The sequence below is a fragment of the Equus caballus genome, chromosome 14 (genome assembly GCF_041296265.1).
Source record: "Equus caballus isolate H_3958 breed thoroughbred chromosome 14, TB-T2T, whole genome shotgun sequence".
NCBI classification, from domain to species: Eukaryota; Metazoa; Chordata; class Mammalia; order Perissodactyla; family Equidae; genus Equus; species Equus caballus.
In genome coordinates, this window is record NC_091697.1 from 108,848,937 (window position 1) to 108,870,517 (window position 21,581).

Genomic DNA, 21,581 nt, shown 5'->3' on the forward strand with positions numbered 1-21,581 from the left:
GAGGAGATGGGGGACCTTGTCAATTTGACCAGTCAGGTGTGGCAGAGAAAGGGCAGAAAAAGCTGGAGCTGACAAGTCCCAGTTCTCATTGAAGGGTCTCAAATTTATCTACAAGAGACTGAACAAGAGACTGGAAATAATCATTATAAAACAAGCAGAGAAGTAACATTGCAATGTGTTTCCTAACATTCAGGCCAAGTTCGTGGTGGGTGTTCATGGGTGTTTCCAGGCCTGTGTTAGTCCAGGGGCTGCCGTAACAAATTGCCACAAACTGGGTGACCTGAAACAACAGGAGTTTATTCTCTCACAGTTCTGGGAGCCAGAGTCTGAAATCAAGGCATCAGCAGGACCAGGCTCTCTGAAGACTCCTGGGGAAAATCATTCCTGCCTTCTCTTGGCTTCCGCTGATGGCCAGCAATTACAGTGGTCCTGGCCTCGCAAACACATCATTCCAATCTCTGTCTCTGCAGCCACATGGCCTTCATCCTGCATGTCCATCTTCACATGGCCTGCTTACAAAGACACCCATCACTGGATTTCAGGCTCACACTAATTCAGTATGACCTGGTCTTAACTTGTTTATGTCTGCAAAGACCCTATTTTCAAATAAGGTCACATTCCCAGGAATTAGAGATGAGGACTTAGATATATCTTTTGGGGGGCACATTTCTACCCATTCAGCACCCTCACTGCCCCCCCGATTTGCACATGAAGTAAACTGAGCTGAGGGAATGGGGGTGAAGGGAAATTGGAAAAATCGGAAGGACCAGTAGTTGGAGAGTGTCGGGAAATTCCTGGAATAGGTCATGTGATGTTTAAAAGATTTACTGAAAGTACCTGGAGTGTTCGAGGAATAAGGAGTAATTGAGAAGTCTTCATGTTTAGAGCAAAAATATGTGGTGGCGGGCCTGGCCCCGTGGCCGAGTGGTTAAGTTCGCGCGCTCCGCTGCAGGCGGCCCAGTGTTTCGTTAGTTCGAATCCTGGGCGCGGACATGGCGCTGCTCATCAGACCACGCTGAGGCAGCGTCCCACATGCCACAACTAGAAGAACCCACAACGAAGAATACACAACTATGTACCGGGGGGCTTTGGGGAGAAAAAGGAAAAAATAAAATCTTAAAAAAAAAAAAAAAATGTGGTGGCATCCAGCGTTCGAAAGCAGAAAAGTACCTGAGATACACTAAAATAAGAGGTGTTAAACCCTAAAAAGTTTAAAAGCTCACCTGCAGCTAATTGAGGAGGAAAGGGACTGCAGAATCGTGCCTGTTGAGCATCTCTGGTGCTGTGCTGGGACCCTCAGGTGAGTTGTGTCTGATCCATGTGAGCCAGGCGTGTGTCACTGTATCATGCACAGAGAACCTTATGCACTGCCTCCAGCACCTGGGTAACTTACACAGCAAGGGGCAGAAATGAGACTTCCTTGCTCTTGGGACCGACCAAAGGGAGCACCCCCGGTAGGGACTCCATGGTTGTAAGACAGACTGCACTAGAGTGGGCAGGCTGGATGGAGGTGGAGGGGCCAGGACAGGGCTGCTCTCTGAGGGGAGTTTCAGGACACAGATCAGGGTGTGGGACCCCGGAAGGGATCTGTGCTCTGAGGCGGGATCAGGAGACAGATCAGGGTGTGGGATCCAGGAGGGGATCTATACTCTGAGAAGAGGATCAGGACACAGATCAGAGTAGGGGATCCAGGACAGGGTCTGTGCTCTGAGATGGGATCAGGACACAGATCAGAGTGTGGGATCCAGGACAGAGTCTGTGCTCTGAGATGAGATCAGGACACAGATCCAGGTGTGGGATCCAGACAGGATCGGTACTCTGAGAAGAGGATCAGGACACAGAACAGACTAGGGGATCCAGGAAGGGATCTGTGCTCTGAGATGGGATCAGGACACAGATCAGGCTGTGGGATCCAGCATGCAGCGAGCCCCTCTTTCCTGCTGGACAGATTCCAAACTCTTCAGTGGTTCTTGGGGCTCCAGCTTCTGGGGATTCTGGTGAGAATGAAGCAATAAGTGCAGGTGGTAAGTCTGCACATGCTGAACATATTGTGTGTGATGTCTCCCTCCCCTGCCCTCACGCCTGCAGCACTGCGTCCTTGGCCAGCGTGCTCTCCCTGAGCCTCAGTTCCCATCCTGAAATTCCAGGATCCTAGGATTCACCTCACCTGAGAAGGAGACAGAAAGGAGAAAACTCACACAAATGGAAACATCCGAAGAACTGCAATGATCAGGGCGTTTCCCTCCTACAGAAGCTGAAACCTGTCCAGGAGTGAGAGCGTGAAAGTGGGCGAGGCCTGAGAAGAGAACAGGCAGGAGGATGGACCCATTAGAGCAGCTTCCTGTTCACAAAAATGGTTTCCCCCGAGGTCTCTGACCATGGACGCCCTGATCCACTTACTCCAGGGCTGAGCCACCCTCACCTTGTGATGGCCCAGGACCCCCTTCTAAGGAGTGCTGGATGCGGAAGTGACCCCCACTTGCCGACACCCTCTCTCCTCCTCCCCCTCCTTTAGCTGGAATCAAACCTTTCAAAAGACGCCTCCCTCCTGCCTGTATCCAGCCTCGCGCAGCCTCCTTGGGGGCCCTCCCCATGGCATCAGCACAATTAATCCGACTGTTTCAGTTCGTCTGGATTTTTCAAACCACAGGCTGCTCCCTGGTGGTCTGGCTGGGTTGGCGTTAAGACTCTGATGCTCATGGACAGCTCCCCAAAACTGATGTTTGGGGTCTTGGTTTTGTTTCCTTGACCACAGCGCCCAACACGTGACTTCAAGGAATGGCACCTGTCTCTAGTGACAACTGGGCCGTTTTGGAGGGACTTTCATTGAAGCAGTAGGCCTGTGTACAGTTCTTCAAGTCTTTTAGTCTTCAGCGAAAGAAAAGAAAATAGACGAGTGTCGAGCAGCCCTCTTGTGCCGTGGAAGGCCTGCAGAGTGAGAAAGTCAACTAAGCCAAGTTCCTGCCTTCGTGGGTCCTCACTGAGCCCTCTTCACAGGCCATACACAACCTCTGCTGGAGGTCGGGGCGCCAGGTCAGTCCCTGCTCTCCCATCTACCAGAGCCTGCGAACAAGTCACAGGCATACTGGCAATGATATTATTCCCAGGACTGCCAGTAATGCCAGTTTACTGAGCATCTCTATGCCCAGAGCCAAGCTGACCCCTTTACAGCAGAGCTCAACACAGAGCCGGGGCCTGGTCACGTGCAGGCTGCGCTGGGGGCCCGAGGCTCCTGTTTCTAGTGAGGTGTCACACCTTCTCCTGCTGTCACGCCCCTTCCCCCTTCTCCTCCTCCTCAGCTGAGGGCCTGGGGTATCACTTAGGGTTCTCCAGAAAAACAGAGCCAATAGGATGCATGTGTGTGTGTGTGGAGAGAGAGAGACAGCAAGATTTAATTTAAGGGATCGGCTCGTGCAGTTGTGGAGGCCGGCAAAGCCCCAGAGAAGAGCTGATGCGGCAGCTCAGGACTGAAGGCAGCTTGCAGGCAGGCTCCTCCTTTTGGGGGGAGGGCAGGTGGGGGCACCTCAGTCTTTACTCTCAAGGCTTTTGACTGACTTGATGAGGCCCAACCACTATGGAGGGCAATCAGTTTTACTCAAATCCACTGCTTTTAATATTAATCTCACCTAAAAAATATCTTCACAGCACATCTGGATTTGTGTTTGACCACACATCTGGGCACCCTGGCCTAGCCAGGCTGACACATCCGATGAACCAGCAACCCTGCTGCTTTTTTTCCCAGTGTCAGCGCATTCCGAAGAGCTCCACCTGGCCTTCCGCACGCCGCCCCATTCCTCTCCCGTCACTGTCCCTTGGCCCTGCCCAGCCTCTCTCCTTTGAGCCACAAACTATAATTTCTCCATCTTTAAGATGGGACCCACGTCCCCTCGGTCACTCCAATGCCACTTTTCTCCGCCCAGCTGTCTCCACTCCCTCATTCCCTTCTCCCTCCAAACTGTGCTCCAGCCTGCAGCCTCACCCCTCTGCTGGGCCCAGAGGCCTTGCTGCCAAATCCTACAGGCAGTGTTGTTGTCGCCTTATTTCCTCATCTAATCTGACCTCAAGGCAGCACTGACCACCGCCAACCACCCCTCTTTCTTGAAAGGCCTGTCTGAGGTTCAGAGGCTGCTCCGCGCCTTCCTCCTTCCTCTCCTTCCTCCCCCTCCACATCCCCCACCTTCCCAGTCTCCAGGGCTGGCTCTGCCCTGCCCGCCCTGCCCTGCCCTCTCCGAGGCTGCTTCTCTGCCAGCACTTGCACTGGTCCATCCCAGGGTCTCAACTCCTGCTCTGGCTGTCACTCCAGATTCCCCCCTCAACCTTAGCTTTCTCCCGAGGGTCATCACTACTGGTTGTTTGCGCTTCTCAGACCCATCAAGTCCAAAACCCACCATCGTCTCCAACTCCTTCCCAGAAACGTTCTTCGGTCTCCTAGCGCCTCCAGTAGCCCAATTTGGGCCAAACCAGAGCCGTTCCTCACTCCTCTAACACCAGGCAGCACAACACAGGGAAATCTCTGCCACTGCCAGCCGGCTGCCTCCACTGGCCACCTGTGGAAACATCTCCTGCCTGCATTTCTGTGGCTGCTTCTAACCAGGCCTCTGCCTCTTTGCTCTCGCACCAGCCTGTCTGCACAGGGGTCACGTAAGTGAGCATAAGTGAGGCCATCTTGTGACACTAAACGGCCCCAGCCCCTCCTCTGTGTGGCTACTCGCTGTTCTGCATTTACTCTAAAATAAGTCACATGCTCTCCTGATTTATGGACTCCGCTTACGCATGTGCCGTCCCGATAGCTTGATAAATTAAAACTTTGTTGTATGAGTTCCCCTCCAGGAACAGGCTGACCACAGGTGGGAAACACACCTGCAAGGCATCCATCACAGCTGATGGAAGAGAACAGTGAAAGACCCCGAGTGTACCACACCTGAAGGAAACCCCCTCTTACTGCCCATTTTCCCTCTATAATGGCCTGTAATTCTTGAAGATGGTTTTTTGAGATGTCTGCCATCTCCCCAACTATGCCAGCTAATCAAATTAAAACTTCCTTTCTCAACCTCTAATTTGTGATTTATTGCCTTGATTGCAGTAAGCCCATTGCTCGGTGACAGTCACAGCAAAATGAAAGTGCCCTCAGGCCCCTATTGAAACCCTGAGCGTAGACCCTGCCATCACTCGGTTCCAGCCTCCCTGGTCTGGCGCTGTTCTTGCGCTGTGGGGGCAAGCTCCTGCTCCACAGCCTTTGCACACACTGTTCCCTCTGCTGGAATACTCTTCCAGCATGCCCCTGTTCGGCTTGCCCTCCACCTGCTCTCTGTTCAAACGTCGCCTCCTGGCGGAGGGCCAGCCCGCCTGCCCTGAAGGTGCCTCCTTTCCCTGCTTCATCGTACTCTTGCTCAGCACCCATCACCAATGACATTGTACTGCAGGGTCGTTTATTACCCAACCCCCCTTCCAGCTTCCAGAGCCAGGCTCTTTGTCTACCAAGGTCTCCCCAAGGGTGGGGGGATTGCTGGCATGCAGCAAGCATTTCACAGAAATATACACAACCAGCAACTGTAACATAAAGGGAATGAACACAGAGTGTGAGAGGGCTGATGGTCCATCCGTGAGCAGGGTTCACAGACAGGGCCGTCCTTCTGGTGCTTTGCCCGTGGCATCTGACACCATCCCGTTTGGTGACGAGGAAAGCACCGTCCCATGGCCTCCAGTGCCCCCCAGCTCTCTGACACCCCTCTCCCCCAGCTCATCTGCCACCTCGCTGTGCCCCCACCCCCAGGGTCTTCGCCGTGGCCTCCACCTGGGACCGTGTTCTCACCCAGGCTTGAGCTTGACTAACTCCCTCAGTGGGGCTTGCCCTGCCCTCTTCTTTAATACTGTGGCCATCGCTAGCCTGTCCCCAGCACCCATTACCTGATGCTCCTTCCCTTTCCTTCTTTTTTTTTTTTTTCCAAAGATTGGTACCTGAGCTAACATCTGTTGCCATCTTCACTTCTTTTTCTTCTTCTTCTCCCCAAGGCCCCCCAGTACATAGTTGTGCATTCTAGTTGTAGGTCCCTCTGGTTGTGCTATGTGGGACGCCACCTCAGCATGGCTTGGTGAGCAGTGCTAGGTCCACGCCCAGGATGCGAACCATGGAAACCCTGGGCCGCCAAAGCAGAGCACACGAACTTAACCTCTCAGTCACGGGGCTGGCCCTGCTTTTCCTTCTCTTCCGCAGTATGGACCAAACACAGCAGATCATGTCATTGATTCTGCTAACTACTTGCTCCACTTCCTTCCCCTGTGCTGGCCAGTTGTGTTCACAGGTGTACCCTGTGAACCTGGAACGATGCCAAGCACCACAAGTACCTAGCAGGTCTCAGTGTGTTTGTTGAATGACTGAATAATCCCACACATCCACCCAGTGAGATAGACAGCATCATCTGTTTTCTCGATGAGGAAACTGAGGCACAGGAAGGTCAGGTAGACTGAGATCACCTGGTCAGGAACTGATGGGGCAGGATCTAACCCAGGGGCTCTGCCTCAACCCACGTGGTGAGCAAAATGCAGAAGAACCCCAAGTCAGAGCATATTCTGAGTCGAGTTGTGCAGGGCCTCGTCAGCCCCGGGGAAGGAACTGGCCTGGGTGGTGGGGATTGCCCTGACACTGCGTGCTAGCATCTCTGGGCTCTGCATTTTACCTGCTTTAGGGTTGCACTGGGCGGAGTCATGAGCCCTGATTCCCAACAGTGAGCAGGAGGTGAACCAGCCTGTCGCGGACTGGGCGCTCCGCAGTCTGGACCCCAGAGCAGTCCACAGGCCGGGTGTTTACTAAAGCACCTAAGCCAGACCTGCCATGGCTGATCCTGGAGGCCGGGGTGCCTGGCTGGTGCTGGGAGGGACCTGCACGAAGCCAGGGAGCACAGAGCCCAGTGAAGTCCAAGGCGGCAGCTCCCACTGGCTCCACGGGCTCCAGGGAAGATCTCCTGCTTCTGTCGGACTCTCCTTTGAGCGAACAACACTGTTCACAGAGTTCCTGCCTTGCTTTGGTCTGTCTGCTGCTAAGGTCACAGAGTCCAGGTCTCTGGCAAACCGTGGCTCCCAGTGACTCGCCTAGTCAGGAGCGATTGTCCGAAATCTAGAGGAGGGAGCAGGAGGCCCCCGCGCCCCGGGAATGAGGAGAGCAGCACAGCTGAGGGATCCTGTTCCTCAGTCACCCACCTTCTCCCCCAGGCCACTTTCTTTGGGGGACCTGGTTTTGTTCCGCTCCCCCTTGAAGGGTCTGAAGGAAACAAGAGGTATCTGCAGTCGGCTGTCGCTCTCTGCCGCCTCTTCCGTGGGAGGGTCCGACCTCAGGGCGCGGCAGATGGACGGGGAGGGCTGGTGGGACTCAGACCCGCTCAGGCGCGGCGCTTTCTCCCCAGCTCCGGAACCTGGATGGAGGATGCAGGAAGGCCCCGAGGACCCCTCTGAGCCTTTGGGCTGCGTTCAGCTTAGGGTAGCGGCAAGTAGCCTTGTCTGAAGGTCTGGAGGCCCTAATTCCTGCTTGCCCCTCGCTGCCACTTGACCACCTCTCTCCGCCTCAGCGCGAACAGCCACATCCTTCGCTTCAGCGAGCGACGAGCTCCTGACCCGACTCGGGGCCCGATCACCGCAGCCTCTTAGTGCGCTCCGGAGGGCCACGCGGGGGGCGGCCTTTCTTAACCCAACCTGCGCAAAGTGGCTCCCCCCCCGCCCCCGAGGAAAGCGCAGGCTGCCACCATGGGCATCTCACGGAGGACGAGGCGGGGAGGGGTCTGCGCTCCTCCGGGCCTGCTCAGCGGCCGCGGGCCGGGCGTAGAGGAGCGGGCTGGGCTGCAGGAGGGCTGGGCCTGCCCGGGCGCGGGCCGGTGGTCACGGGCGGATTCCGAGGGCGGCAGCCCAGGGCGCGCGGGAGCCTCCTCTCCGCCCCCTCCCAATTCCAGCGTCCAGCCGCCGTCCCGGATCGGCCTTCCGGACGTCCCCAGGCTCCCGGAGGGCGGAGGGGAGGACAGCCGAGAGAGAAGCTCCCCACTGAGCTGCCCGCCGCGCCTCCCACGCCCCGGCCGGGAGCCCCCTGGGCGCGCGTCTCCCGCGCCGGCCCACAAAGCCCCCGGCCCTGCGCAGAGGGGGCGCGCGCGGAGCCGGGCGGGGCGGGGCGCGCGGGCCCGGCCGGGCCGGGGGTGTCGGATGTCACCCCGCGCACACCTCGGCCGGGGGGCGGGGGAGCAAACCACTGAGATGCGGAGACCTCCCCGGTCCTAGAGCGGAGCAGGAAGTGTCCCAGGGGAGGGAGCGGAGGGCTCCGGCCTTTCCTTCCCTCCGCGTCCGGCGGGCTCCGCGGCGGCCAGGCCTGCGCGGCCCGCCAACGGGGACGCGCCGCGGGGGTGAGTGCGGCCCGCGCGCCCGGCCCCCGCCCCACCTCCCCGCGCCCCGCGCCCCGGCCCCGCGCCCATCCCCGGCCCCGCGCGCCCCCGGCCCTGCGCCCATCCCCGGCCCCGCGCGCCCCGCTCCCCCATCCCCGGCCCCGCGGGCGCCGCCTCCCCTCCCGGAGCCGAGCGCGGCGGTCTGCGGGCGAGGAGAGGCAACGCCGATGCTGTTTCCCAGGCGCCTCCATTTGCTCCCGCTTCCTCCCTCCCAAGCGGAGCTGGGTTTTCCGGATGAGCAGGAGACGGGGCTCGGCTAGCCAGGCGCGGCGTCGGCCCTGCGGAGGACCGCCTCGGGGAGGACGCCCGGGAGAGCGGGCTGAAGGATGAGCAGCGGCCGCCGTGGACTTCCGCCGCCGCACGAGGGACCTGAGTTAGACGCCGGGAAGGAGTTGCGGGCTGGGAGGTGAGGAGCCGGCGCCGGCGAACCTGGAGGCGTGGGGGTGCGGGTGTGGTGGGGAAGCGGGAGGGCGGGAGCGAGGGAAGGCTGCCCCTCTCCCCGGCCTGCTGTGCCCTCCGCTTTCCTTTCTGCTGGCCCGGCGCCGTCCCTCCTCCCAGAGCTGCCCTGAGACGCCCCGCCCCCTGCGGGAAGCCTGGGGACTAACGTTAGTTCATTCATCAGGCGTCACTCCCGAGCCTGCCACGGGCCAGGTGCCAGGGCGACAAAGAGGAGCGGGCCGTCTGGTGAGGGGTGGTCCGCAGAGCCCAGAGCGGGGTGCCCGCCAGCGGACTCTGAGTGCTGAGGGTGGGGCCGGCCCCAGCTTGGGCGCAGAGCTGAGGAGCCAGAGGCCCTGCAGGTGTGTGGTGGCTGAGCTCTGGGAAGGTGGGAGGTCGGGTTCCAGAGGCCTGGAGGAAACCCGGCTGTGGAGTGGCTGTAATGTGTCCCCTCAGGCACCGAAGAGCCTCTGATGCCAGTCTGTGTTTGCTTTTCCGTGGGAAGCAAGGAGATCCAGAGACCTGGGTTTTTCTGAATGCCATTCAGTGGCCTCGTTGCTCTTCTGGGCTCACTTGTCTTCCTGTGGAATGGGAGTGAGGCCTGTATTCCCTTGGGGGCCCCTGAGCTGTTGGAGGTTAAGGTGCTGGGTGGTGGGGAGCTTCATACAGACCTGGTGTGGAGGAGATGTGAGGCGGGTAACCTGCCCGGGGAATCCCAGAGGCCAGAGGGTGGGGGAGGGGACGGTGTGACCCTGTTTGCCCTTCACTTTCCCTCAGTCCCACCGTCTGGACAGTGGCCACCACTCTCTGGTGTCACCCTGTGTGTTCACTGGGCAGGTGGAGGTGCAGGTGAGGGGCCTGTGCTGGGAGGGCCCCACCTCAGTCCTGCCTGAGGGAGGGCTGTGAGCTTCATTGTGGTTTGATGATGATAAGGGTGGGGAGGGTGGAGGCAAGGTTGAAGGTCAAGGCATCTTTAAATATATGCTAAAGCTTGCTATTCAGGCTCTGGAGGGAGTTGGGTGGAGGCTGATCTGAAAGCTGATGTTATTCACTCTAGTAAACTCAGGATGTGGCTGCCTCTAACTCTTCCCCATCTCTTGTCTGGGTGTCTTCTCCGCTGTCTGCTTTGTCCGCTGCACCCCAGTGCAGACTCCACTGGGCGGGGCGGACCGGCTTTGTGTGCGGCCAGCTGGTCCAGCTCTGGTCGGCCTGCCACCAGCAGTGTGCATTTCCCAGCCTGGGTCTGCTTGGAAGGCTCTCCTGGTGTATACCTGTTTTTGTCCTTCCAGCTCATTCTGTAAAGGTCTCCAGGGCAAGCACGGTGACTTTGGCTCCGAAGGCTCAAGATAGCGGCTTGCTCGGATCGTCTGTCTCAGGTCCTCTCCAGGAGGACCTGGCCACCAAAGGTACCACGAGGTGTTAATTACGTCTCTCCTGTATGCCAGCCTGTCAGTCTCCTGCGATGCTTGAGACGCCAGGGTCACGTGGAAATGCCACTGCTTTTCTGCTTTGTTCGTCGGTCCCCTGGTTAGGGGAATCACGTAATGATGCTTTTGGGGTTGGAGTCCTTCCCTGTGTGTAAGGACCAGCCACACTGGCACTCCTCACACGTCCCAGGGCTTCTCCGAAGGGCTGGTCTCTATGGGCTTTGTCACCTTCCCCATAACCACCCCTCAAAAAACTACTGCAGGAGACCAGAACATTGAAGCCAGCGATTTCTGTTTGGAAATAGGCTCGTCTTCTGCTGCTGACCCCCATCAAATCCCATCATGCCCACAGCCCTGTGCCCCCGAGTCTTGGCTCCGAAGGAAAGTGAGGAGCCCAGGAAGATGAGGAGCCCACCAGGAGAGAACCCTAGCCCCCAGGGGGAGCTGCCCAGCCCTGAGTCCTCCCGCCGCCTCTTCCGCCGTTTCCGCTACCAGGAGGCGGCCGGCCCCCGGGAGGCCCTGCACCGCCTCTGGGACCTGTGTCGGGGCTGGCTGCGGCCAGAGAGGCACACCAAGGAGCAGATCCTGGAGCTGCTGGTGCTGGAGCAATTCCTGGCCATCCTGCCCCGGGAGATCCAGGGTTGGGTGCGGGCCCAGGAGCCGGAGAGTGGCGATCAGGCTGTGGCTGCTGTGGAGGCGCTGGAGCGGGAGCCCGGGAGACCCTGGCAGTGGGTGAGCAGAGGGGGCGGGCTGGGCTGGGTGGGAGAGGGAGAGCAGGTGTGCAGAGGGCAGCCACTCTGTGCTTGGTGCTTTGGCGGACTCACGTTCCCTGGCCAGGGAGGGTTCTGTCCAGAGCTACGTGCTTTGGTTAGGTGCACACTAGAATTGGGTTTCCCAAGAAAGCAGATTCTGTTCCCTAAAGGCCCTAATTTGGGGCATAGTTATGTCATCCCCTTTTGCAGCCCCATTAAAGGCCCAGGCTGAGCCTCCAGCGGTCAGCCATGGAGTTGATGGTCAACAGGCCCAGAAAGGGGTGTTGCCCATCCTGGCACAGCCACTGGCCCTCCCCTGTCCAGGGACCTCTCCGCCGAGCCCTGAAAAGCTCTCTCGGATTGCAGCTCAAGCACTGTGAAGACCCTGTGGTGATTGACGATGGGGAGGGCCCTCCGGACCAGGAGCAGGAGCGGCTGCCACCGGAGCCCCAGAGTGACCTTGCAAAGAGCCAGGATGCCCAGCCCGTGGCCCTGGCTCAAGGCCCTGGGCTCCCAAACAGACTACCAGGCCAGCTCAGCGGGGACCAAGGTAGGGGGTAGGGGCCAGGGTGTGTGTGTGGGGTGGGGGTCGCGGGGCGTTTGTGCCCACCTTGGGTGCTTAGCAGTGGCTCTTGGCGTTTAGAGTTCTCTCCTGTCCCCTGAGGAGCCGTGAGCCATTTTCAGGGTCTAGCCCTTCCCTAGAGCGATTTGATCCGAATCTCGTGAGAGTGTCCTTGGTGGTGCCAGGTCCACCTGGGGCGCCTCTGCTGTAGTTGGGTGTCTGAAGCTGCACCGTCTCAGCTCTCTGAGGCACATTTCTGGGCTTTGTTGGTTTGGGGGCAGCTGGGCATCATTGCTGTCCCAGTAGGACTTTGTGCGGAGCTGAGCGTGGCCACGTCCTCTTGTCCGTCTGAACGTCTTTCCCCAACTAAACTCCTCCTGCTCCAGGATTGTTACAATCCTGAAAGGAAATAAAAAATGCTCCGGAGGGAACAGAGTGATGTGTTTAGGGATTGGGGCCTGAATGTCACCTGGACACGTCTGACTATCTGTACGGAATGCGCTGGTGGCTACAGGCAGGTGGCTTTAAAGGCACGTCTTGCTGTGACCGGGCATGCCTCTAATCCTCCAAGACTGTTTCCTGGCCCGTGCAGTGGAGATAACCATCACCCTTCCTGGGTTTCTTGAGGGTTAAAGGATTACACCCATACCGTGCTGAGCAGGGGCCTGACTGTCTGTGGTGCTTAGTTGAAGGGGTCATTGTGGGAAGTTGTGGTGCCCACAGGTTGAAGGAGTGGCCTTTACAGTGTGAGGTCAGTGCGGGTGGACTTGCCACGTTGTGCTGTACTTACAGAGGAAAAGGAGAGCATGAGGAGGCCAGGAGTGCATTCTTGTGATGCGCAGAAGTTGTCCTGGGCATTGTAATAAGCTTTTCAGTTTAAAATAAAAACGCATACAGTTGGCCCTCTGTATCTGCTGGTTCCCCATCCACGGATTCAACCAACTGTGGATCGAAAGTCCTACAATGGTTGCGTCAGTACTGGACACGTACAGAGTTTTTTTCTTGTCGTTATTCCCTAAACAATACAGTGTAACAACTATTTACATAGCATTTCCATTGTGTTAGGTATTATAAATAATCTGGAGATGATTTAAAGTATGTGGGAGGATGTGCATAGGTTATATGTAAATACTGTACCATTTTATATAAGGAACTTGAGCACCCACAGATTTGGGTATGCCAGGGGGATCTTGGAACCAGTCCCCTGTGGATACTGAGGGACGACTGTGTTAAATTTCTCTGTGTGTGATACTATACCGACTTCCATACAAATCAAATAAACTCTTCAGCCTCTCCTTGGTTAAAAGTCAAGACAGGTGTGATAGTCAGCTAGGGCCAAATGCTACAGCCAGAGATAAACAGCACATGTTTATCTCTCACTGTCTGGAGGCTGGAAGTCAGAGGCCCAGGGGAGGGCAGGGCTGCTTCCTCCTGAGGCCTCTCCTGGGTGTGGAGACAACCATCTTCTCCCTGTGTCCTCACATGGTCATCCCTCTATGTGTGTCTGTGTCCTCATCTCCTCTCTTATAAGGACACCAGTCATGTGGGATTAGGCCCCCCCCAGTGACATCATTTTAATTTAATTACCTCGTAAAAGAGCCCCATCTCCAAATACAGTCACGCTTGAGGTCCTGGGGCTTGGGACTTCGACATGTGAATTTTGCGGGGATGGAGTTCAGCCTGTAACCTCAGGCATAAGGGAAACAACCATCCACTCAAATAAACAGCTCCTGTCCAGGAGCCTGGGGACGCAGGCTGTGGGTGGCCCAGGGTGGCCCTGTGTGAGCGGCTTTGGGAACGCCCTCAGGAGGAGGGGAGGAGCTCGGGAACTGCCCCAGCCTGCCCAGCTGGTGCTTCCGTGAGGGTCTAGGTCTGAGATAAGCCAGCAAGCAGGACAAGCTTCTGCTGGCCAAGCTTCGGGCTGTTTCTCCCATTTTCCCTGAGCAATGATAAATGGACAAGGTAGTCAGGAGGAGAGTTAGTTATTAGGAAGCCCTTAAACATTCGGGTGACTTATCATTGGGATGAGATTCCAGTAAAAGCCATATAGTTCCTAGCTTGGAAGATCTTCCCAAAAAGCTGGATTCTTTTTAGAGGACAGAAGCTTTCCAGAGTGATCTGCAGAGTGTCCATGTACTCACTTATCACGGGAAAGGGGGGAGGGCTGGGGCTCATCCCCCAGAGGGAGGCAGGTGTGCAAGAGCAGAATTAAGACGTCCCTCAAATCCACACCTGCCGCCGGAGCCTTGTGCAGCAGCGTGAGGAGGCGCCTCACCCTGGGGCTCCCATGTGGCACTGCCCACTTAGCTGGCACCCAGGGTCTGGTCCCAGATAGTCACTCCCACCCCTGCCATTGGCTGACAGCTTTGCATCCTGGGTCTGAAGGTGAGGGCCACTGGCTTCCGGATTTAGCCTTTAGCTGATTTCACACGTGCCCTGGGGTCAGCCCCCAGCATTTTCTTTGAACTGAGAGAGGGGAGTGTTGGTCTGTGAGGGGAGCGAGCACCTTCTGAAACAGCTCATTCGGCTCACTGCTTACGGAAGCCTGAGCCGGGCGCCATTGCCAGTCAGCGAGGGAGGTCAGAGCGGCTGTGGCCGAGGCCCCCCGGGAGAGGGAGACGGTCTCAATCCCACAGCCACGTGTTCTCGTGATGGAGGGCACTGCAGGAGCACCCGTGATGTGACGACAGACTTCTGATGGAGCTTGCAATTTGTAAACTTAGAAATGTACAGATCTGTATGGCCCTAGAGTCCCACGGTGATCTTTCTTACTGACACCTCGATTCCCTAGAGTTCTAACCTTTATTTTCTCGCATTGCGGATGACGAAGCTGAGGTCCCTGGACCTGTGGGCAGTTGCATAACTACTTGTGGCAGAGCCAACTGGACATTCTTGGTAAAGCCCCGTTGTCGTGTCTGAAAGCAGAGTGAGGGAAGGTGCTTTCTCGGTGCGTCATCTTGTCGTCCTCCGCGGGGGAGAGGACGCCGGGTCTCACGGGCGCCCCTCTCCTGTCTCTTTCAGTGCTGCAGGACGCCTCGCTGCTTCCGGAAGTGAGCTTGAGGGACGTGGAGCAGAAGGCCTCCCTCCAGCTGCCCCCGGTGAGTGATTTCCGTGAGAGCCCTTGGGAACCCCGTCTGCCTCTCCGTGAGCTGCAGGGTGGCCTTTCGGGGACTCCAGCTGGTTTGCTGTGTGACCGTCACCTTCGAGCCTTGGTGTAGACAGTGATGACGTGAAATAGATGCCCTCGAGACCCCCCGTCATGCTCCTGGGATCCTGGGGGTCCCCCCTGAGAGAAAAGAGAGACTTCTCCACTCTTACTTCACAGGGTATTTTTTATCTAATAACAATCGCAGTGACGTGTTTCAGAAATGCTGGGAAACGGAGGGAAAGCACACAGGTGATTTCACTGCCATTGGGCGGGTGCTGGTGGTGGTTGGGGGTTTCCTTGGTGTCCCCCCTCAGTGCTCCTGCATCCTCAGGGATGGTGGCAGGTGCCCTCACTCACCTCTTCCAGCCTGGCTTCTGCGGGAACAATACCCCGTCGTTTGTCTTCCTTTCCCTGGCTGCCATGATGTGTGGTCACCCCAGTGGCATCCCCTCCCATGAGAGTGTAGCTCTGTGAGGGGTGGCCACTGTTTTGTCACTTGTTCCCTGGCAGACGGGAGACTGTCTGAAGGACAGACACACAGTAAACACGCTTTGAGCTTGCACTCAGCATTTTGCATTTGACGTGACTTCAAGCTTGGGGAGTGGGGCCCGGGATGGGGAGCAGTTAGCAGGCTGTGGGGGCGCATCTCCATTCCTTCAGTGCTGGACCCACAGGCCCTGGGGCTCAGCCACGTTTTAGCATCTGTTTTGTGCTGTTAAACACAAATGGTCCAAAGGAGGTAAAACTCGTAATTCTCATTAAGAATTGATGCTTTTGACCAGTACCTCTTGCAAGGGGCTGCTATGAGTTTAGTATCTAATGAGCTTGGGTATTCATCTTTGAAGTTCCCCAGTTCCTATAAATGCCATAGTGAGCAGAAGATAGAGATTTTGATAAACTGGTGCTGTTTTATTAGTCTATTGAAGATAGTTTCTGCCCAGTGCACCAGAAGTCACCATCATGAAGGTCTTATTTTTTCTAAGGTTTTTTTTTTTTTTTAAAAATTTGTTTTTAATTCTGGTAAAATACATGTAACCAAATTTACCATCCTAACCATTTTTACTGTACAGCAGTATTTCTAAGTGTTCAGTAGTGTTAAGTATATTCACATGTTGTGCATCCAATCTCCAGAAGTTTTCATCTTCCCAAACTAACTGCTCACCCGTTAAGTAGTAACTCCCCATCCCCCCCAAGCCCAGCCCCTGGAAGCCACTGCTCTGCTTTCTCTGTGAAGTTGACAACTCTGCATTGCTCATGTAAGTCTGCAGTATTTGTTTTTTTGTGACTGGCTTATTTCACTCACCATAACGTCCTCGAGATTCATCCATGATGCAGCATGTGTCAGGGGTTTCTTCCTTTTTATGGCAGAATAATATTCCGTGGTGTGTATATAATGCATTTTGTTTATCTGCTTATTCTCGATGGACACTTGGGTTGCTTCCACCTTTCAGTTACTTTGAGTAATGCTGCTATGAACATAGGTGCACATAGTTTTGTAAAAAATTCTTTTTAGATAATTATAGATTCACATGCAATTGTAAGGATTAACAGATATCCCTTGTACTCTTGATACTAAATGGTCTTGTAAAAGTGTAGCACAATGTCACAACCAGCTATTGACATTGATACATAACGTCTTTTACCAGAAGAATCCTTCATGTTGCCTTTTACAGCCACACCTACTTCTCTTCCCTCCGCCCTCTCATCAGTCACTGACAACCACTGATCTGTTCTCCATCTCCATAATGTTGTCATTTCAAGAGTGTTATTTAAATGGATTGATAATATGTAACACTTGGGGATTGACTGTTTTCAGTCAGCATAATTCTCTGGAGGGGGTTGTGCATGTATCAACACCCTCTTCCTTTTCATTGCTGGGTAGCATTCCATAGCATAGATGGGCCAGTTTGTTTAACCTTTCATCTGTGAAGGACATCTGGAATGGTTCCAGTTTGAGGCCATTTTGCATAAAGCTGCCATACCCATTTGTCTGCAGGTTTCTGTGTGAACTTCAGTCTTCATTTCTCTGGGATGAATGCCTAGGTATGCAGTTGTTGGATTGTATGGCAAGTGTGTATTTCCTTTTGTAAGAAACCACTATATCCTTTTCCAGAGGGACTGTACCGTTTTACATTCCCATGAGGAATGTCAATGATCAGCATCCTCGCCAGCATTTGGTGTTATCACAAGTTTTTTATTTTAGCCATTCTGATAAGTGTGTGGTGATACCTCATTATGGCTTACATTTGCATTTCCCTAATGGCTGCTAATGTAGAGCATCTTTTCATCTGCTTGTCTGCCATCTGTTCATCCTCTTCTGTGAAATGTCTCTTCATGACTTTTGCCCAAGTTCCAGTTGGGCCATTTACTTTTTTACTGTTGTTTTGATAGCTCCTTATGCATTCTGGATGCTTGTCCTTTGTTGGGTATCTGTTTTGCAGATATTTCCTCTCACACCAGAACTTGGCTTTCCATCCCCTTTAACAGGGTCTTTAGCAGAGCAGAAGTGTTTAATTTGTACTAAGTCCAGTTGGGCAGTTTTTCCTTTTAAGGATCACGCTTTTGGTGTCAAGTCTAAGAACTCTGCCTAGTCCTAGACCCCACAGATTTTTTTCCTGTGTTTTTTCCAAAAGTTATATCGTTACACTTTTTACATTTAGTCCGTGATACATTGAATCCAGGATCTTGGTCCCTTGGCATTTAAGGCCATAATCTCTCATTTTCACATAAGGTGTGAGCCTTAGCTCCAGGTTCTTTTTCCCCTGTGGACGTCCCATTGCTCCAGCAGCACTTATTAAAGGTTCTCCTTCCTCCGTGGAATTGCTCCTGCTTCCGTCACAGGTCAGTTGAGCAGATTTGTGTGGGTGCATTCCTGTGTCTCTGTTCTGTTGCACTGATCTCTCTCTCTCTGTCTGCACTAAAGCCTCACAGTCTTGATGACTGGGGCTGTGTAGAGAGTCTTGAAACGGGGTGGACTGCTCTGTCGCATTTTGTTCCTCTTTCCCAAAATGATTTGAGCTATTTTAGTCCCTTTGCTTTTCTGTATGAATTTTAGAATAATCTTGTCCAAATCTACAGAGTCTTACTGAGATTTTGATAGGAATTTTGTTAATCTGTATATCGATGTGTGGAGCGCTGACAATTTTACCATCTGCGTCTTTCCTTCTGTGAATGGCTGTGCCTCTCCACTGGCTTCTGCCTTCCTTGATCTCCTTGGTCAGTGTCGTGTAGTGCTCAGTAGACAAGTTCTATACGTGTTTTGTTAGATTTATACCTAAGTACTTCATTTTTTGAGCAGTTGTAAATGTTGTTATAGTTTTGATTTTGATGACAACATATTCATTTCTAGTATAAGAACTGCAATTGGTTTTTGTATGTTTGTTTTGTATTCTGTGACCTTGCTGGATTCACACATCAGTTTAAGGAAGGGTTTTTTGTTTCTTTGTTTTCAAATAGAATTCTCTGAATTTTCTATGTAGACAATCATGCCATCTGCAAATAAGAGCAGTTTTATTTCTTTCTCTCCAATTTGTACCCCTTTATTTCCTTTTCTTCCCTCATTCTACTGGCTAGAACTTCTAGCATGGTGGGGAGAGCAGCCAAGCAGTGCCATGTCCGCACCCAGGATCCAAACTGGTGAACCCTGAGCCACCAAAGCTGTACTTAACTGCTGCGCCACCAGGCCAGCCCCCATTCTTTCACTCTTAATGATAATGTTCACTGTTCATTTTTGTAAATTCTCTTTATCAAGTTGAGGAAGCTCCTCAATTCCTATTTTTCTGGAGTTTTTATTATGTGTGGTTGTTGAATTTTATCAAAGCTTTTTTTGCTTCAATTGATATGTTGGTGTGAATTTCCTTTGGGCTCTTAGTATAGTGGATTCTGTTGATTGAAATTTGCGTATTGACCCAGGCTTGCATCCCTGGAATAAACCCCTTCTTGTCCTGGTGTAAAATTCTGATAGCAAAGTTTATTTGCTATTATTTTTGCGTCTCTCTTCACGAGGGCTCTTGGTCTGCGGTTTCCTTTTTCTTGGCTGTCTTTGCCTGGTTTTGGTGTCAGGGTCATGCTGGCTTCCTAAGATGAACTGGGAGGTGTCCCTCTTCTAGAGAGGCTGTGCAGAATTGGTGTCAAGTCGTGGAACATTTGGTAGAACTCTTTAGTGAAACCATGTGAACCTGGAGATTGGTGTGGGCGGTGGGAAAGTGGCACTGTAATTATAGATTCAGCTTCTGGGAAGGTTATAGGGCTACTCATTCTTTCAGAGTGGGCAAGTTGTGGGAGCATGTGTTCTTCAGAGAACCGCTTCCTTTCCTCTGAGTTGTCAGCTTATGCCTGCAGAGCAGTCGGTAGACTCCTTGGTCGTCCTTCCAGTATCAGCAGGCTCATGACGTCCCTGCTTCGTTCCTCATATTGGACATTTGTGCCTTCTCTTTTTTTCTTTGTCAGTCTTGATAGAGGTTTTCAATTTTATCGATCTTTTCAAAGAACTAGCTTGTTGTTCTCTATTTTAAATAGATTTGTCTCTATTTTTCTGTTTTCACTTTGATCGATTTCTGCTCTCATCTTCATTACTCTTCATTCTGCTTTGGGTTTGTTTTGCTCTTCCCTTTCTAGGTTCTTGAGGTGGGAGCTTAGGTCGTTGATTGGAGACTTGCCCTAAAAGGTAAGCATTTCTAATGTAAGCACTTAGCTCTAGAAATCTCCCCCTCAGCACTGCGTTAGCTATGGCACACGGATTGTAATGCGTGTTTTTATTTTCATTCATTTCAGTGTATTTTTTAATTTCCCTTGAGTGTTTTTCTTTGACCCAAGGATTATTTAGAAGTGTGTTGTTTAATTTCCAAGGCTGGCAGATTTTCCTGTTATCTTTCTGTCACTGAATTCAGGTTTGGTTCTCTTGTGATCCGAGAGCACACTGATGCCACTTCTTCCACGTTTGTTGGGAGCGTCTCTGTGCCTCCATCCAGGGCTCTGAGGTCTCAGTGTACGTTGTGTGGACGTCTGCGAGGAACGCATGTTCAGCTGCTGTCTGGTGGAGTGTTCTCTAAACGCTGATTGGCGGTGGTTGCTGTTGGCATTGTCTGTATCCTTGCTTGTGTAGGGGAGGAAGAGATTTCCTCTTCCCAAATGGGGGTTCATCTGGCCGGAGAACGAATTAAATTCACATGAGACAGAATAGCAAGAGAAAATTAAACAAAGCTTTATGAGGAACCATGGCCCAGGGCCTTTCTTCCCAAAGGAAGAAAGGGCACCAAAGAAGTGGGGTGCACATAGTGGTTATATACCCCCAAACAGGGTGTTTCACATGTGATTGAAATGTCCCTCCCACAGTAGTCACAAGATTGCCCTGTCGGGCACAGTGCTTGATGGACACAGCAGGTAGTGGTCTGCTGTCTCAGAGGGCGTGGCAGGAGGCAAGTCGATTGTCCGGAGCTGGGCGGTCACAGGTGAGCTCAGTAATCAGTTCCTAGCCTAAGGAAAGATGCTTAATCCTTAAGAAATGCCAACGTTGGGAGGGGGAGGGAAGTCAGTTACAGGAGGTTACCAGACTAGCACAATAAAATGCAGATTTTAAGTCCTTGCCTTTGATATTCATTGAGAGTTTTTAGAAAGAAGGTCATCTCCTTTCTTCTTCCTGGTACAGAGAGGGAGGCACCTTTTACAGATAGAGAGTTACCTTACAAATGTAAGTGTCCTAACAAAGGGCAAGTTCCATTCCTCAGAGCCTCCTTCCCTGTCCTAGTTTATCAAAAGCAATCAGCCTCAAATAATCCTCATGCCAAAGAGACACGTCTTGGGGTGGCCAATTCCAGGTCCCCACACTTGTTTTCTGTCTGATTGTTCGGCTAGTTGTGGAGAGAGGGGCGTTCAGGTCTCCAACTAGAGCGGCTGACGGTCTGTGTACTTTCAGTTCCGTCAGTGTTGCCTCACATCCTTGGCGGCTATCCGTGAGGTGCACAGACGTTTAGGGTTCCTGTGCCTCCTGGTGGGCTTGCACTCTTATTGTTGTGTGTGGCCCTCTCTGGTCTTGGTCTTTGCTCTGAAGCTGGCCTTGTCTGGTGTTAGGAGGGCGACACCTCCTTTGGAGTAATGGTTGCATGATATGCATCTTCTATCCTTTTATGGCCGACCTGCCTGCAGCATTACGTTTGAAGTGAATTTCTCCTAGATGGCTTGTAGTTTGGTAGTGTTTTTAATCCAGTCTGTCAGTCTCTGTGTTTTAACTGATGCGCTTAGAAGTCTCTGTGTTTTAACTGATGCGCTTAGATTGTGTGTATTTTAATATAATTGTTGACATTAAAGCTTCAGTCTGTTTTTTCCCCCAGTTTTTCTTTTTGTTTCTATTTTCTTTTTCTTCCTGTGGATTACTTGACTATTTTGTAGAATTCCTTTTTGAGTTACCTAGTGTGTTGTCAAGTGTGTATCTTTATGTTGTTAATGAAAAAACACTCTTATGCACCTTCACCCTCCCCTTCTTATAATACAATTGATTTAAATAGTTCCTGTGTCTACGTGTAGAACCACATCAGACAGTGTTACAGTTTTTGCCTCAACTATCAGAATTATTTAGAAAACTCAAAAGTTGAAGGAGGGGGCCAGCCCCATGGCCGAGTGGTTAAGTTCATGCTCTCCGCTGTGGTGGCCCAGAGTTTCACCAGTTTGGATCCTGGACGCTGACCTAGCACGACTCATCAGGCCATGCTGAGGCAGCATCCCACATAGAACTAGAAAGACTTACAACTAGGATATACAACTATGTACTGGGGCTTTGGAGAGAAAAAAAAAGGGAAGATTGGCAACAGATGTTAGCTCAGGACCAATCTTCCTCACCAA

The 21,581-nt window shown here is 53.1% G+C and overlaps 1 protein-coding gene and 1 long non-coding RNA gene across 14 annotated transcripts in view; one reads left to right on the forward strand and one right to left on the reverse strand.

Annotated features, from left to right (window-relative positions):
* Positions 1 to 276: 276 nt before the first annotated feature.
* Positions 277 to 8,115, reverse strand: LOC102150751 (uncharacterized). 4 transcript variants are annotated; one of them, XR_011425276.1, is made up of 6 exons: positions 6,678 to 8,115; positions 2,528 to 2,928; positions 2,199 to 2,296; positions 1,224 to 1,994; positions 838 to 1,041; positions 277 to 509 (listed from the first exon to the last, which is right to left on the reverse strand). It is a non-coding gene; the product is annotated as an uncharacterized lncRNA (long non-coding RNA). The 4 variants fall into 4 exon arrangements; XR_011425275.1 differs by having other exon boundaries at positions 277 to 512; XR_011425274.1 differs by having other exon boundaries at positions 277 to 512; positions 838 to 1,086.
* A 25-nt stretch (positions 8,116 to 8,140) lies between these two features.
* The window catches only part of ZNF496 (zinc finger protein 496), a 39,430-nt gene continuing 25,989 nt past the window's right edge, over positions 8,141 to 21,581 (forward strand). For 2 of the 10 annotated variants that reach the window (XM_023618265.2, XM_070233555.1), the window contains exons 1-7: positions 8,145 to 8,381; positions 8,602 to 8,826; positions 9,043 to 9,217; positions 10,145 to 10,261; positions 10,588 to 11,014; positions 11,401 to 11,584; positions 14,618 to 14,694. In XM_023618265.2, coding sequence (XP_023474033.1) covers positions 10,625 to 11,014; positions 11,401 to 11,584; positions 14,618 to 14,694 — 651 coding nt within the window. In that variant the 5' untranslated portion in view covers positions 8,145 to 8,381; positions 8,602 to 8,826; positions 9,043 to 9,217; positions 10,145 to 10,261; positions 10,588 to 10,624. Of the gene's footprint in view, positions 8,382 to 8,601; positions 8,827 to 9,042; positions 9,218 to 9,311; positions 9,705 to 10,144; positions 10,262 to 10,587; positions 11,015 to 11,400; positions 11,585 to 14,617; positions 14,695 to 21,581 lie in introns of those variants that run through there. The other 8 variants (XM_023618261.2, XM_070233551.1, XM_070233552.1 and 5 more) reach the window with 7 other exon arrangements.